The sequence below is a fragment of the Ambystoma mexicanum genome, chromosome 6p (assembly GCF_040938575.1).
Source record: "Ambystoma mexicanum isolate Mex_15411 chromosome 6p, UKY_AmexF1_1, whole genome shotgun sequence".
Classification (NCBI taxonomy): domain Eukaryota; kingdom Metazoa; phylum Chordata; class Amphibia; order Caudata; family Ambystomatidae; genus Ambystoma; species Ambystoma mexicanum.
Window position 1 is genome coordinate 637,269,322 of NC_090935.1, and position 14,934 is coordinate 637,284,255.

Consider the following 14,934-nt stretch of genomic DNA (forward strand, 5'->3'; position numbering starts at 1 on the left):
CTCATCCACTCTACATGCTCTACGCACTCATCCGCTCTACGCACTCATCCGCTCTACGCACTCATCCACTCTATGCACTCATCCGCCCTATGCACTCATCCGCCCTATGCACTCATCTGCCCTATGCACTCGTCCGCTCAAGGCACTCGTCCGCTTTATGCCCTCGCAGGTTCTACGCATTCACCCGCTCTACTCACTCACCCGCTCTATGCACTCACCCGCTCTATGCACTCACCCGCTCTACGCACTCACCCGCTCTAACCCACCACTCTGTTCTCACGCACCCTTCTGCTCTTCCACTCGCAATCGTTATTACACACTTGTCTGCTCCATACACTCGTCTGCTCTACCCACTAGTCTGTTCTATGCATTCATGCACTCCACCATTCTTACACACTCCTCCGCTCTACACACTCTTCCGCTCTGGGCACTCTTCCGCTCTGTGCACTCTTCCGCTCTGCGCACTCTTCCGCTCTGCGCACCCATCACGCTTTGCGCACTCATCACGCTTTGCGCACTCATCCGTTCTGCGCACCCATCCACTCTGCGCACCCATCCGCACCACACACTCATCCTTTCCCCGCACTCATCTGCTCTATGCACTCGTTCTTTCCACGCACTCATCTGCTATATGCACTCATCGACTCTATACACTCCTCTGCACATTCATCTGCTCTATGCACTCTTGCGTTCTACAACACTCCTCCGCACTTGCGCACTCATCCCCTCTACACACTCGTCCGCTCTACACATTCATCCGCTCTACACCCCATCTGCTTTACACCCCATCCGCTCAACACACTCATCCGCTCAACATACTCATCCGTTCTACACACTCATCTGCTCAACGCATTAATCCGCTCAGCGCACTCATCCGTTCCATGCGCTTCATCCATTCTAACGATTTCGTCCGCTCCATTCACTTCGTTCATTCATCATGCATTATCGATTCAGGCCATGTAACTTGTCATACGCACTGGATCCGTTCCGTGCTCTCTATCTGTTTCATGCACTACACCCGTCTCATGTACTTGAATCGTCTATTTTTGTACTTTCCATTTATGCCATGCACTCATACAGTCGGTGTCATCTGTCTGTGTACTCATCAGTCTCTTGAATTCATCTTTCCATCCTCTTCTCTTTATTCATTTTGCACGTTTTGTTCATTTTGTCCATTGCACTCATTACATCCATTTCAATAATTTAAACCTCATTACTGTTTTTGTACGATTTATTCTTGTTATCCACTTCACTGCTTTGATCTAGTTTTCTCGTTCTATTCTGTTTGTCCTTTAGTTTACATTGGCGGTTTTTATTTGTCGATTTCTCGCATGGATCTTGATGTTATATTGTTATTTGGTTTTCTTGTTATCCAAGATCTAGTAGTTTGTTGGGTTGGTGTCATTGAGATGCTGTTATTCAGTTTGGGTTAGTTTGCGTACGGATTGGTTTTAGGGGAAGAGCCAGGTTTTCAGTAGTTTGCGGAAAGACATTAGAGCTTCAGTTAAGCGGATGTGGGGCGGAAGTGCGTTCCACAGCGTGGGGGCCAAGGCTGAGAATGATGATCCGCCTAACCTGACCGAGTTTGTTTTAGGTATGACTAGGAGGCCGGCTGAGCTTGATTTTAGCGTACGTGGAGGGTGATAGGGTTTTAGCTTGTCTTGAAGATATTGAGGTCTGGGTTTATGCAATGCTCAATGAGAAATGCATAAGGTTTTGAAAGTCACCCTTCTGGCCACTGGAACCCAGTGCAGACTTTTAAGGGCCGGCGAGATGTGGTCTCTTCGGCCGAGCGCTAGTAGCAGTTTGGCTGCAGCGTTTTGTGTTCTTTAAAGTTTATTCAGTTGGTAAGCGTGGACTCCGAGGTAGAGGGGGTTAGCGTAGTCCAGTATTGATATAACAATTGATTGGACCGCGGAGAGTCTGTTCGGAAATGAGAGATATGGAAAGATGCGCCTAAGAGTTTTAAGGTGGTAGTGGCAGGACTTTGAGACGTTGTTGACTTGGCGCGAGAGTATTAGGTCAGAGTCAAGGTTTTTTAGTGAGTTAGAGGGAGTTGGTGAGTTGCCCATGGCAGATGGCCAGGGTAGTGGGTGTGGAATAAGTTCGGCATTGCCACATACCATGATGTCAGTTTTGGAGGGGTTTAACAAGAGGTGGCTTTGGGTCATCCAGAGCTCTATGTCGATGAGGTAGGAGGCGAGGTCAGGTCGGCAGTTGGGTTTTGAGTTCAGGAGTTTTAGAATTAGTTGAGTGTCATCAGCGTAGTTGTAACACAGGATGTTGTGTGAACAAATTATTGGTGGGAGGGTAATCAAGTAGAGATTGAACAGGAGGGCAGATAGGCATGCTCCTTGTGGAACTCCCATGTCGACTGATCGGGCTTGGGAGGAATAAGTGGAGAGTAGCGTTATTTGGTACTTGTCTTTGAGGAATGAAGCTATCCATTTGAGAGCGGTTCCACGGATTCCTAGGGAGTGGAGGCGGTCAAGGAGGATTGAGTGATTGATTGTGTCGAAGGCGGCGGATAGGCCAAGAAGGATTAATGTGGCGCATCCCGCGGAGTCTGCCGTGATTTTAAGGTCATCCCAGATTGAGGTTAAGGTGGTTTCAGTTCCGTGTCGGGCTCTGAAACCAGATTGTGCGGGGTGTAGGAGATTGTTGGCTTCGACAAAGGCATTTAGTTGGGAGTAGGGCGGTTCGGTCAATGAGTTTGTCAAGGAACCTGGTGTTTGAGATGGGGCAGTAGTTTTTGGGCTCGAGAGGGTCAAGGGAAGGTTTTTTTTATTAGAGGTTTGACATGAACCGTTTTGAATGAGTCATTTATGATGGATCTTGTGTGTTCTCCTGCGCAGGTAGAAGCGAAAATTTCTTTGAGGGTTGTGGCCGGGCAAGGTTCTAGTGGGGAGCCGGATGGTTTGCGAGGAGAGAGAAGGTTGAGAAATTGGTTGGGCGATATTGGACTAAAGGAGTCGAACGTTGGTTGCGCAGTGGTCGCAGGCGGTGGGTTGGCCGGTGTGGGCGGAGGGTTGCCTGGTGGATGTAAGAGAGCCAGTTTGGTGGTTAGCGCCTTTGTTCTTTAGAGAGCTGTGGCGTAAAAGTGGAGAGAGAGAGTTGCACAGTGATTGTGAGGGGGTCAGGACGGTGGTAGTGCATGCCGGTTTGGTGAATTCAGTGATGATTTTGTGAAGTTCTTTGCTGGCATTTTTGCAGTTTAGGATTCGGGAGTTGTAGTGGGCTTTTTTGCTCTCCGGATTTCGGCCTTGTACGGATGAGGGCCTCGGGCCAAGGTGGCTCTGCTCTCTTGGGTTTTGTCTTTCTGCCATTTGAGTTCTAGGTATTTATATAGTTGTTTAGTGGTCTTCAAATCAGGTGTGAACCATTTAGGGAACAGGCCACGGCGGGCTGATGGTTTGCAAGACAGTGTGAGCCACATTAGTGAGGTGTTGAGCCATGAATCAAAGGCATCGGGGGTTAGTTGTTTATTGAGTTGGCAGGTAGGTGGAGGGGACTGGAGAAGTGCATCAGCTAGGTCGGGAACGATTATTAGTTTTTTCCAGCATTTGCGTAGATTCGGAGGTTCAGGTTTGAGTACGGGAAGCGGGTCGGGTGAGTGAATGGCGAAAGAAACAATGAAGTGATCGGACCAGATGATAGGGGCGTGGGGGGGTTTAGATGTATCCAGTTGTAGGAGCTAAAGATGGCATCAAGAGTGTGTCCTTTATAGTGAGTCGGCCCGTTTATGTAGGGTTGGAGGTTAATTGCGTCTAGACCATCAACCAGTGAGTGCGTCATAGGGTTGGTGGGGATGTCGAGCCATATGTTGAAATCTCCAAGAAGGGTGAGGTTGGGATGGTTTAGTTGAAGGGTGGCAATAGAGTCGCAGAGGTTGTTTGAGAATTGTCTATCGTAGCCAGGGGGTATGTAGATTATTAGGAAGCTGAGTCAGAATGACGGGGAGAGGGATAGTTTAACGAGGAGTGATTTGCAGGAAGGAATGGAAGGTTGATTGTCAATGATTGAGGCGTGGAAGTGAGACTTGAAGACGAATGCTAATCCCCCTCCTCTAGAGGGACGGTTCAGTGGGATGAGAGAGTAGTGTGGGGGAAGGCTTCATTGGTGATTGGGGCGAAGTCGTCAGAGAACCAAGTTTCGGTGATGAAAACCAGGTCTGGTTTGTCAGAGGCGAGGAGGTCAAAGATGCTGTGTCTGTTTTTTGCTACGGATCGGGCATTAAATAGGATGCAATTCACTTCGGCAGGTGAGCTTGAGTCGGAGCTGCAGCGGAGGGGGGCAGGGGGGAGTGTGTGGAAACTGGATAGGGAGAGGGGTGGGGTGGTTGATGATCGATGGGAAAAGTGGGCGAGCAGAAAAGTTGGCGGGTTTCGGGTGGGAGTGGATGGATGCGTGTGTTAGGGTGATTGGGTTAGGCATGGGGGATTTGAAGGTGGGGTGTGGGCGGTTAGGAGTTTCAGTTGCGGTTGGTGAGAAATCGAGGGAGAGGGGTTTCAGGAAGGGTGAAGCAAGGGGGGATGGTGGTGATTGGGGGAATGAGGTGGTGGGTCGAGACAGGGGAGGCGATGAGTGCTGAGAGATTGAGGGGGACCAGGTACGTTTCCTCTTTAGTGTCTTTGTTGCAATTGGTGTGTGCGAGAGAGTAGGGGGGTCAGAGGGGGAGAGGGATGAGGCTTCTGTTCTTGCTAGGGCTAGGCATGCAGTTTTTAGGGAGGGGAAGTGGTGTGGTCGGGGGATGATGATGGGGGTTAGTGGGAAAAGTGGGGGGTGCATGATTGCAGGGCAGGGTGTGCCCGGTATGCTAGTGAGGGGAGCGGGCATGATCAACATAGGCTGGTCGGTGGTGGGGCTCGGGGGAGCAGTCGTCTTAGGGTGGTTGGCTCGCTATCGTGCCCCTCTGGCTTGGTGTTTGGAAAGAGGATGGGTAGGGGATGTGAAGGAGGGTGGGATGATTTGGGAAGGGGGGGACGGGAGGCAAGGTTGACCGGAGAGTGGAGGCGGTCCACAGTGGTTGTTTCCGGCCGACCCTGGTGGATTGGGTGCACTCATGGTTAGTACGTGCTATTAGGTGTAGTTTCAGGTGCAACTTACACTTTATGTTGCACTTTATAAGTTCGGCTATATCACTGTGTGAGATTAGTCTTGGATTCTGGGTTCCACTAAGCAGGGTGATATTATTCACTTATTCTAGGTTTTAGTGTACTAATTGTAACTAGGCTGCAGATATTAGGCTGTTTTGAAGTGTAGCTACACCTTAGGATATGATGTTAGGCGGCCTATTTATTTGCAACTACAGCACAGTTACGCTGCTGTGTAGACTTTCTTCTAGCAAGCAGAAATACAGGTAAGCTATTAGGGAGAAATTGTATGTAGCAACGCCACAGGTATGCTTTTAGGTGGACTTTTAAGTGCAATTTAGGAGGACTTTCTAATTGTAGTTCTAAATTCAATCGGGCACGCAATTAGGCACACTTCTAAATTCAAGCAAGGGGTGCTATTAGGCCCACTTCTAAATTTGAGTTTTGTACAGATAGGATATTAGGGATGCTTTTATATTCAACTAATAACTCAACGCTAATGGGCACACTTTTGCACAGAGAGGGATATTATGTACACAGAGAGGATATTAGGTACACTTCCAAGTTCAATTTGCACAGAGAGGATATTAGGGACACTTCTGAATTCAACTAGGGCATGTTATTAGGCACGCTTCTAAATTAAACTTAGCACAGAAGCGATATTTAGGCACGCTTCAAACTTCAAGTTTTGTACAGAGAGGCTATTAGGTACACTTTTAATTCAATTTTACACAGAGCGGAAATTAGGCACTATTCTAAGCTCAACCAGGGTGTACTATTGGGTGCCCTTCTTAATTCAACCAGGGCACGCTATTAGGCACACTTCTAAATTCAACTTTGTACAGCGAGGCTATTAGGGAATACTAGTCGGTTGAACTAGGGCACGCTATTAGGCACACTTCTAAATTAAACTTTGCACAGAGAAGCTATTAGGGACACTAGTCAGTTCAACCAGGGCACGCTATAAGGCACACTTCTAAATTCAACCAGGGCACGCTATTGGGCACATGTCTAAGTTAAACTATGCACAGAGAGACTATTAGGGACACTAGTCAGTTCAACTAGGGCACGCTATTAGGCACACTTCTAACTTTAACTTTGTACAGAGAGGCTATTAGGCACACTCTATGTTCAACTTTGCACAGCGGGGATATTTAGGCGCACTTCTAGATTCACATCTTGCACAGAGAGGCTATTAGGCACACTTCTAAATGCAACGTTACACAGAGAGGCTATAAGGCACAATTCTAAAATCAACTTTGCACAGAGAGGTTAAAGGTAAATTCAACCTGTTAAACCTTGGTAAATTCAACCAGGGCACGCTATTAGGCACATGTCTAAATTAAACAATGCACAGAGAGACTATTAGGGACACTAGTCAGTTCAACTAGGGCACGCTATTAGGCACACTTCTAACTTCAACTTTGTACAGAGAGGCTATTAGGCACACTTCTAAATTTGAGTTTTGTACAGATAGGATATTAGGGATGCTTCTATATTCAACTAATTACTCAACGCTAATGGGCACACTTTTGCACAGAGAGGGATATTATGTACACAGAGAGGATATTAGGTACACTTCCAAGTTCAATTTGCACAGAGAGGATATTAGGGACACTTCTGAATTCAACTAGGGCATGTTATTAGGCACGCTTCTAAATTAAACTTAGCACAGAAGCGATATTTAGGCACGCTTCAAACTTCAAGTTTTGTACAGAGAGGCTATTAGGTACACTTTTAATTCAATTTTAGGCAGAGCGGAAATTAGGCATTATTCTAAGCTCAACCAGGGTGTACTATTGGGTGCCCTTCTTAATTCAACCAGGGCACGCTATTAGGCACACTTCTAAATTCAACTTTGTACAGCGAGGCTATTAGGGAATACTAGTCCGTTGAACTAGGGCACGCTATTAGGCACACTTCTAAATTAAACTTTGCACAGAGATGATATTAGGAACTATTCTAAATTCACCGGGGCACGCTATTAGGCACACTTCTAAATTCAACTTTGAACAGAGAAGCTATTAGGGACACTAGTCAGTTCAACCAGGGCACGCTATAAGGCACACTTCTAAATTCAACCAGGGCACGCTATTAGGCACATGTCTAAGTTAAACTATGCACAGAGAGACTATTAGGGACACTAGTCAGTTCAACTAGGGCACGCTATTAGGCACACTTCTAACTTTAACTTTGTACAGAGAGGCTATTAGGCACACTCTAAGTTCAACTTTGCACAGCGGGGATATTTAGGCGCACTTCTAGATTCACATCTTGCACAGAGAGGCTATTAGGCACACTTCTAAATGCAACTTTACACAGAGAGGCTATAAGGCACAATTCTAAAATCAACTTTGCACAGAGAGGTTAAAGGTAAATTCAACCTGTTAAACCTTGGTAAATTCAACCAGGGCACGCTATTAGGCACATGTCTAAATTAAACAATGCACAGAGAGACTATTAGGGACACTAGTCAGTTCAATTAGGGCACGCTATTAGGCACACTTCTAACTTCAACTTTGTACAGAGAGGCTATTAGGCACACTTCTAAATTCAACTTTGCACAGAGGGGATATTTAGGCGCACTTCTAGATTCAAGTCTTGCACAGAGAGACTATTGGGCACACTTCTAAATTCAACTTTGTACAGAGAGGCTATTAGGCACACTTCTAAATTCAACTTTGCACAGAGAGCATATTTAGACGCACTTCTAGATTCAAGTCTTGCACAGAGAGGCTATTAGGCACACTTCTAAATTCAACTTTGCACAGAGAGGATATTGGGCACACTTCTAAATTCAACCACGGCACGCTATTACACAACTTCTAAATTAAACTATGCACAGAGAGACTATTAGGGACACTAGTCAGTTCAACTAGGGCATGCTAGTAGGCACACTTCTAAATGCAACTTTACACATAGAGGCTATTAGGCACAATTCTAAAATCAACTTTACACAGAGAGGTTAAAGGTAAATTCAACCTTGTTAAACCTTGGTAAATTCAACCAGGGCACGCTATTAGGCACATGTCTAAATTAAACAATGCACAGAGACACTATTAGGGACACTAGTCAGTTCAACTAGGGCACGCTATTAGGCAAACTTCTAACTTCAACTTTGCACAGAGGGGATATTTAGGCGCACTTCTAGATTAAAGCCTTGCACAGAGAGGCTATTAGTCACACTTCTAAATTCAACTTTGCACAGAGGGGATATTTAGGTGCACTTCTAGATTAAAGCCTTGCACAGAGAGGCTATTAGTCACACTTCTAAATTCAACTTTGCACAGAGAGGATATTAGGCACAGTTCTAAATTCAGCTTTACATAGAGAGGATATAAGGCACACTTCAAAATTCAACCAGGGCACGCTATTAGGCACACTTCTAAATTAAACTAGGCACAGAGAGGCTATTAGGCACAATTCTAAAATCAACTTTGCACAGAGAGGTTATATGGGACACTAGTCAGTTCAGCCAGGGCACGCTATTAGGCACACTTCTAAATTCAACTTTACACAGAGAGGCTATTAGGCACAATCCTAAAATCAACTTTGCACAGAGAGGCTATTAGGAACTCTAGTCAGTTCAACAGGGAACGCTATTAGGCACACCTCTAAATTCAACTTTACACAGAGATGCTATTAGGCACAATTCTAAAATCAACTTTGCACAGAGAGATTATTAGGGACACTTGTCAGTTCAACCAGGGCACGCTATTAGGCACACTTCTAAATTCAACTTTACACAGAGAGGCTATTAGGCACAATCCTAAAATCAACTTTACACAGAGAGGATATTAGGCACACTTCTAAATTGAAGTCTTGCACAGAGAGGTTATTAGGCACAGTTCTAAGTTCACCAGGGCACGCTATTAGGCACAATTCTATAAGCAATTAAAATACAGATGGAAGAGATTACAACGGTTTAGCTTTCGGCGGATGAATGGTAGGGTAGTATTGCGTGAAGTAATTGCTTCAGTCCCCGCCCTTGCCACACTTACTTAATTGTTGGCTTCTTGCTTCTCCTGCGGATACCTGCAGATATGACCTGGAGCCATCCCTGTGGGGGCTGTTCTTTGCCTCGGGGTCCTTAGCCGATGGGCTGCTGGGCAGAGGGCTGCCCTGGAGGGATTGGCTATAAATGGAAGTCCTCTTGACAGGACCAATGGGAGGAGGTGGGCGGGAACGGGAGGCGGGAGGGCCGGGAAATCAGGAAGTGGGTGCGGGGAGGGAGTAGGAGACAAAGGGGGCTGCCTAGGGGCAGGGGGACCACGGATGACACCAGGACAGGTGGACAAATTGCAGGAATCAAACGGCCGCACTCACCGGGCTCCGGAGGTCGAAAAGTAGCGAGCACGGTGCACTGCAGGTAGTTAGACCCAGCAGCACCGGAACGGAGGCCAATCAGGGATGGTGGCCCGGCTGGGAGGCGGGAGGGAGGAGAAGGCAACGAGGAAGTCGATCGGAGAGGGAGAGGGTGAACAGAAGGCACCTGCTCAGCTCTGGTGAAAAGTAGCAAGCACGGTGCACTGCAGGTCGTTAGACCCAGCAACACCGGAACAGAGGCCAATCAGGGATTGTGTGCGGGCTGGGTGGCGGGAGGGAGGAGAAGGCAACAAGGAAGTGGATCGGAGAGGGAGAGGGTGAACAGAGGGCCTGGGGGCATACAAAAACAGCAACAAAAGTGATAAAGGCCCAAGAAGGTCTGAAACACGGGATCTGACTCACCTGCTCAGCTCTGGTGGAAAGTAGCGAGCACGGTGCACTGCAGGTCGTTAGACCCAGCAGCACCAGAACGGAGGCCAATCAGGGATGGTGGGTGGGCTGGGGGGCGGGAGGGAGGAGAAGGCAACGAGGAAGTGGATCAGAGAGGGAGAGTCTGAACAGAGGGCCTGGGGGCATACAAAAACAGCAACAAAAGTGATAAAGGCCCAAGAAGGTCTGCAACACGGGATTTGCCTCACCTGCTCAGCTCTGGTGGAAAGTAGCAAGCACGGTGCACTGCAGGTCATTAGATCCAGCAGCAACGGAACGGAGGCCAATCAGGGATGGTGGGCAGGCTGGGAGGCGGGAGGGAGGAGAAGGCAATGAGGAAGTGGATCGGAGAGGGAGAGGGTGAACAGAGGGCCTGGGGGCACACAAAAACAGCAACAAAAGTGATAAAGGCACAAGAAGGTCTGCAACACAGGATCTGCCTCACCTGCTCAGCTCTGGTGGAAAGTAGCGAGCACGGTGCACTGCAGGTCGTTAGACCCAGCAGCACCAGAACGGAGGCCAATCAGGGATGGTGGGCGGGCTGGGAGGCGGGAGGGAGGAGAAGGCAAGGAGGAAGTGGATCGGAGAGGGAGAGGGTGAACAGAGTGCCTGGGGGCACACAAAAACAGTAACAAAAGTGACAAAGGCCCAAGAAGGTCTGCAACACGGGATCTGCCTCACCTGCTCAGCTCTGGTGGAAAGTAGCGAGAATGGTGCACTGCAGTCGTTAGACCCAGCAGCACCGGAACGGAGGCCAATCAGAGATGGTGGGCAGGCTGGGAGGCGGGAGGGAGGAGAAGGCAACAAGGAAGCGGATCAGAGAGAGAGAGGGTGAACAGAGGGCCTGGGGGCACACAAAACAGCAACACAAGTTATAAGGCCCAAGAAGGTCTGCAACACGGGATCTGCATCACCTGCTCAGCTCTGGTGAAAAGTAGCGAGCACGGTGCACTGCAGGTCGTTAGACCCAGCAGCACCGGAACGGAGGCCAATCAGGGATGGTGGGCGGGCTGGGAGGCGGGAGGGAGGAGAAGGCAACGAGGAAGTGGATCAGAGAGGGAGAGGGTGAACAGAGGGCCTGGGGGCACTCAAAAACAGCAACAAAAGTGATAAAGGCCCAAGAAGGTCTGCAACACGGGATCTGCCTGACCTGCTCAGCTCTGGTGGAAAGTAGCGAGCACAGTGCACTGCAGGTCGTTAGACCCAGCAGCACTGGAACGGAGGCCAATCAGGCATGGTGGGCGGGCTGGGAGGCGGGAGGGAGGAGAAGGCAACGAGGAAGTGGATCGGAGAGGTAGAGGGTGAACAGAGGGCCTGGGGGCCCACAAAAACAGCAACAAAAGTGATAAAGGCCCAAGAAGGTCTGCAACCTGGGATCTGCCTCACCTGCTCAGCTCTGGTGGAAAGTAGCGAGCACGGTGCACTGCAGGTCGTTAGACCCAGCAGCACCGGAACGGAGGCCAATCGGGGATGGTGGGCAGGCTGGGTGGCGGGAGGGAGGAGAAGGCAACGAGGAAGTGGATTGGAGAGGGAGAGGGTGAACAGAGGGCCTTGGGGCACACAAAACAACAACAAAAGTGATAACGGCCCAAGAAGGTCTGCAACACGGGATCTGCCTCACCTGCTCAGCTCTGGTGGAAAGTAGCGAGCATGGTGCACTGCAGGTCGTTAGACCCAGCAGCACCGGAACGGAGGCCAATCAGGGATGGTGGGCGGGCTGGGAGGCGGGAGGGAGGAGAAGGCAACGAGGAAGTGGATCGGAGAGGGAGAGGGTGAACAGAGGGCCTGGGGTACACAAAAACAGCAACAAAAGTGATAAAGGCCCAAGAAGGTCTGCAACCTGGGATCTGCCTCACCTGCTCAGCTCTGGTGGAAAGTAGCGAGCACGGTGCACTGCAGGTCGTTAGACCCAGCAGCACAGGAACGGAGGCCAATCAGGGATGGTGGGCAGGCTGGGTGGCGGGAGGGAGGAGAAGGCAGCGAGGAAGTGGATTGGAGAGGGAGAGGGTGAACAGAGGGCCTTGGGGCACACAAAACAACAACAAAAGTGATAAAGGCCCAAGAAGGTCTGCAACACGGGATCTGCCTCACCTGCTCAGCTCTGGTGGAAAGTGAATAAATGTGTTTTATAACTTCTGAATAGTATGTTATTTCGACAGGAACATTACATGTGCACACAGATACAAAGAAGTTACTTGTGGTATGATGGTCAGAACACACCTTGTACATATGAAGACGTCTGTATGCGGCATAATCATTTGACTTGTGAAAGTTCATAAGTGATATATTTATTAATTTGAAGGTAACCGCTTCAAGCGAAATGGAGGTTCATCAAAGCACTGGTGCATGATTCACATTAGCAAATGCCTTCTTCAGGGCGCTTAGGGATCTGCGTCTTGGTAAATTATGCAACATTCCGATATACTTTGAAGATTGTAGAAATGTGTGCTTCCAAAGACAGGTTCTTCATGCAAGGAAAGTAGAACCCTTTGTTATTATGACACACTATATACATGAGTATTGCTTCTTTCTGTGATCATGATTATGTAAACATGCCCCCTACATGGTCATCGATACTCACCAGGAACAATGGACTGCAGAGTGTTATCCCCAACTCGCTGTGCAAAAACGATGTGCCTGCGAGCAGATCCATTGTAAATGAAGTAAAACTCAGCATCTTCTGGTAGATAGATATTGTCATCAAACTTTGCAAGCACAGCCACTTGTCCCTGGGGGGAAAAGAATAATTGAATGCACATAGTTCTGTTTTAATTAGCAGAGTCATTCATACAAAGAAACAAGGTGAAACATCGTAATAAGTTACAAATGCCTGTTGAAACTAATTGAATTTTAATCAAAAATGTATTTGAAAGCTCTGAAGCCTTAAGATTTAAAATGACTACTTGAAGAGACTACAATTGGTGAAAAGACTGAACAACACAGCAGAAATGATGACGCTTGAAAGTATAAATACTGTCAATTGTTCGAATAAAAAATTCTAAATTCATGCAATTATGGACTCGATGCAGTATCAATGATGGTCAAATCCTGGCCCACAATCTCTAAAACCAGAGATTATCAATACAGACGGATGCTGAGCGCTAAGTATGTGGCAGGCATAAAGGCAAATAGGTGGATGTTGGGCTAACTAAATGTATTATGGGATTTATTAAACGTGGACCTAGCAGGGAAGCAACAGAACACTATACATAGGGGATTGTCAGGCATTTCATAGAAAAACACAATGTCTAAAATGAGAAAGGCCTTCCTGGCAAGAGCAAGTGAAATAAAATGTACCAACTTGGGTGCTTATTAGGGATTTCTGTCTCTTGGCTGCTGTCACGTTAAAAAGGGGCAACTGTCAAATTATGGAGCGCACCCAAATGTTGGAGAAGACTGTTGAACTAATTTATTTTCAAAACCAGTCTTCATAATACCAATGTACAGTGACATATTTTTTCAGCCATTGTGCAACCCACAAAAAGTATAACATAAATGTATTCCTATCAATGTTCATCTTGAATATGTGTTGTGGAGTACACAAGACTTCTTGGCAAAGCATATCCATGTAGTGTGTGAAATTCTGATCCCAAAACCTCTAGCACAGGATGTGTGCATTTGGGATGCAGCCTTGAGAAGAGAGATTTGTAATGTTGATTGAAACTGTCTTTTATTTCCAAGAATTAACCATGCTGCATGAGAAAGGCAGGCCCAGACTTAAAGTAATTTTCCAAGGAATACTGCAAGCCATTTAACTAACGGCTTATAATTGGATTTCGTCATATATCCTTACAATGTGAATAGTACCAACGCCAATCTAAACATAGACACAATCACTCCACTCAGTTGGACAGACCATTTCTGCAGCAACTTCACCCTCCTGAGTGATGAACCCCATCCTCCCAAGACCAAAACAACAGACCCTTTCGAAGCCAGAAACCCCCGTAAACTTACGGTAGAGAAATTCACCCCTACACTCAACAAATTTCTTGAAACCAACCTAGTCACTGGCAATGACCCAAGTATCATTGCTGACTACTGCCACAAATGTCTCACCCTCACCATTGATGAAGTAGCGCCCATCGCAAGTAAAACGTGTTGAACCAATAAAAAGAACCACTTATGGTTTGACGAAGAACTAGCATCACTGATAAGATCCAAACGTTCCCTTGAACATGCCCACATCAAAATTCCCACCCAGACTCTGCTAAAGCCTTCAAGAACGCCAACAACATGTATAAAGCAGGCATCTTCTCACATAAAGCAAACGCTTACAACACGCAGATCAGTAATGCCTCCTCATACTCCAAAGAGCTCTTCGCTATTCTTAGAGAATTAGAAAACCCCATCCCTATCACGACCCCTACCAATTCCAGTAAAGAATGGTGCACTACTATTCAAGACGCACTCTGCCAAAATCACCATGCTACAAAACAGAATCTCCACCAAAAGACAATTACTCGCAGAAAAAAACGCTTCCACCTCTAACCCCCCTGCCACCTCCATTGATAATCCCAACAACCTATTCCATTTCACACCGGTTACCCAAGAAATGGTTCTCAACACTATCTCTAAATTAAAAGTTTCCAGCTGCAAAGGAGATAGTGTCCCAGCGAAACTAGTGAAAGATCGTGCTCCCTCCCTCGCCCCTACCATTACTACTCCTGATTCAACAGGAACACAGTCAAAGCCAGTATCAAAGAAGCCTGGGTAACCCCACTACTAAAAAAACCTACACTCGACCCACAGTTCTCACAAACTATGGACCAATAACAACAGTCCCCTTCCTATTGAAACTCATAGACAAAATAGCCTATACGCAAATTCAATCACATCTCAAACAGAATAAACTTCTAGGAACTAGACAATCAGGTTTCAGGCCCAATCACAGCACTCAAACGGCCCTCCTGGATCTTAAAATCCACATGGACACTATGAGAGACTCTGGGAAACTCTGTATCCTATTGTTTTTAGATCTATCCGCAGCATTTGACCTCGCGGACCATGATAAACTGTGCACCTCCCTAGCCAATGACTTTAATTTCTCGAATGATGCCACCATGTGGGTGAAGTCTTTCCTTGCTGA

At 47.3% G+C, this 14,934-nt stretch overlaps 1 protein-coding gene across 4 annotated transcripts in view; it reads right to left on the reverse strand.

Annotated features, from left to right (window-relative positions):
• The window catches only part of ARHGEF28 (Rho guanine nucleotide exchange factor 28), a 1,591,074-nt gene that overhangs the window by 1,032,764 nt on the left and 543,376 nt on the right, over positions 1–14,934 (reverse strand). For all 4 annotated transcript variants that reach the window (XM_069627491.1, XM_069627492.1, XM_069627490.1 and 1 more), the window contains exon 4: positions 12,430–12,577. In XM_069627491.1, the coding sequence (XP_069483592.1) occupies positions 12,430–12,577 (148 nt within the window). The remainder of the gene's footprint in view (positions 1–12,429; positions 12,578–14,934) is intronic.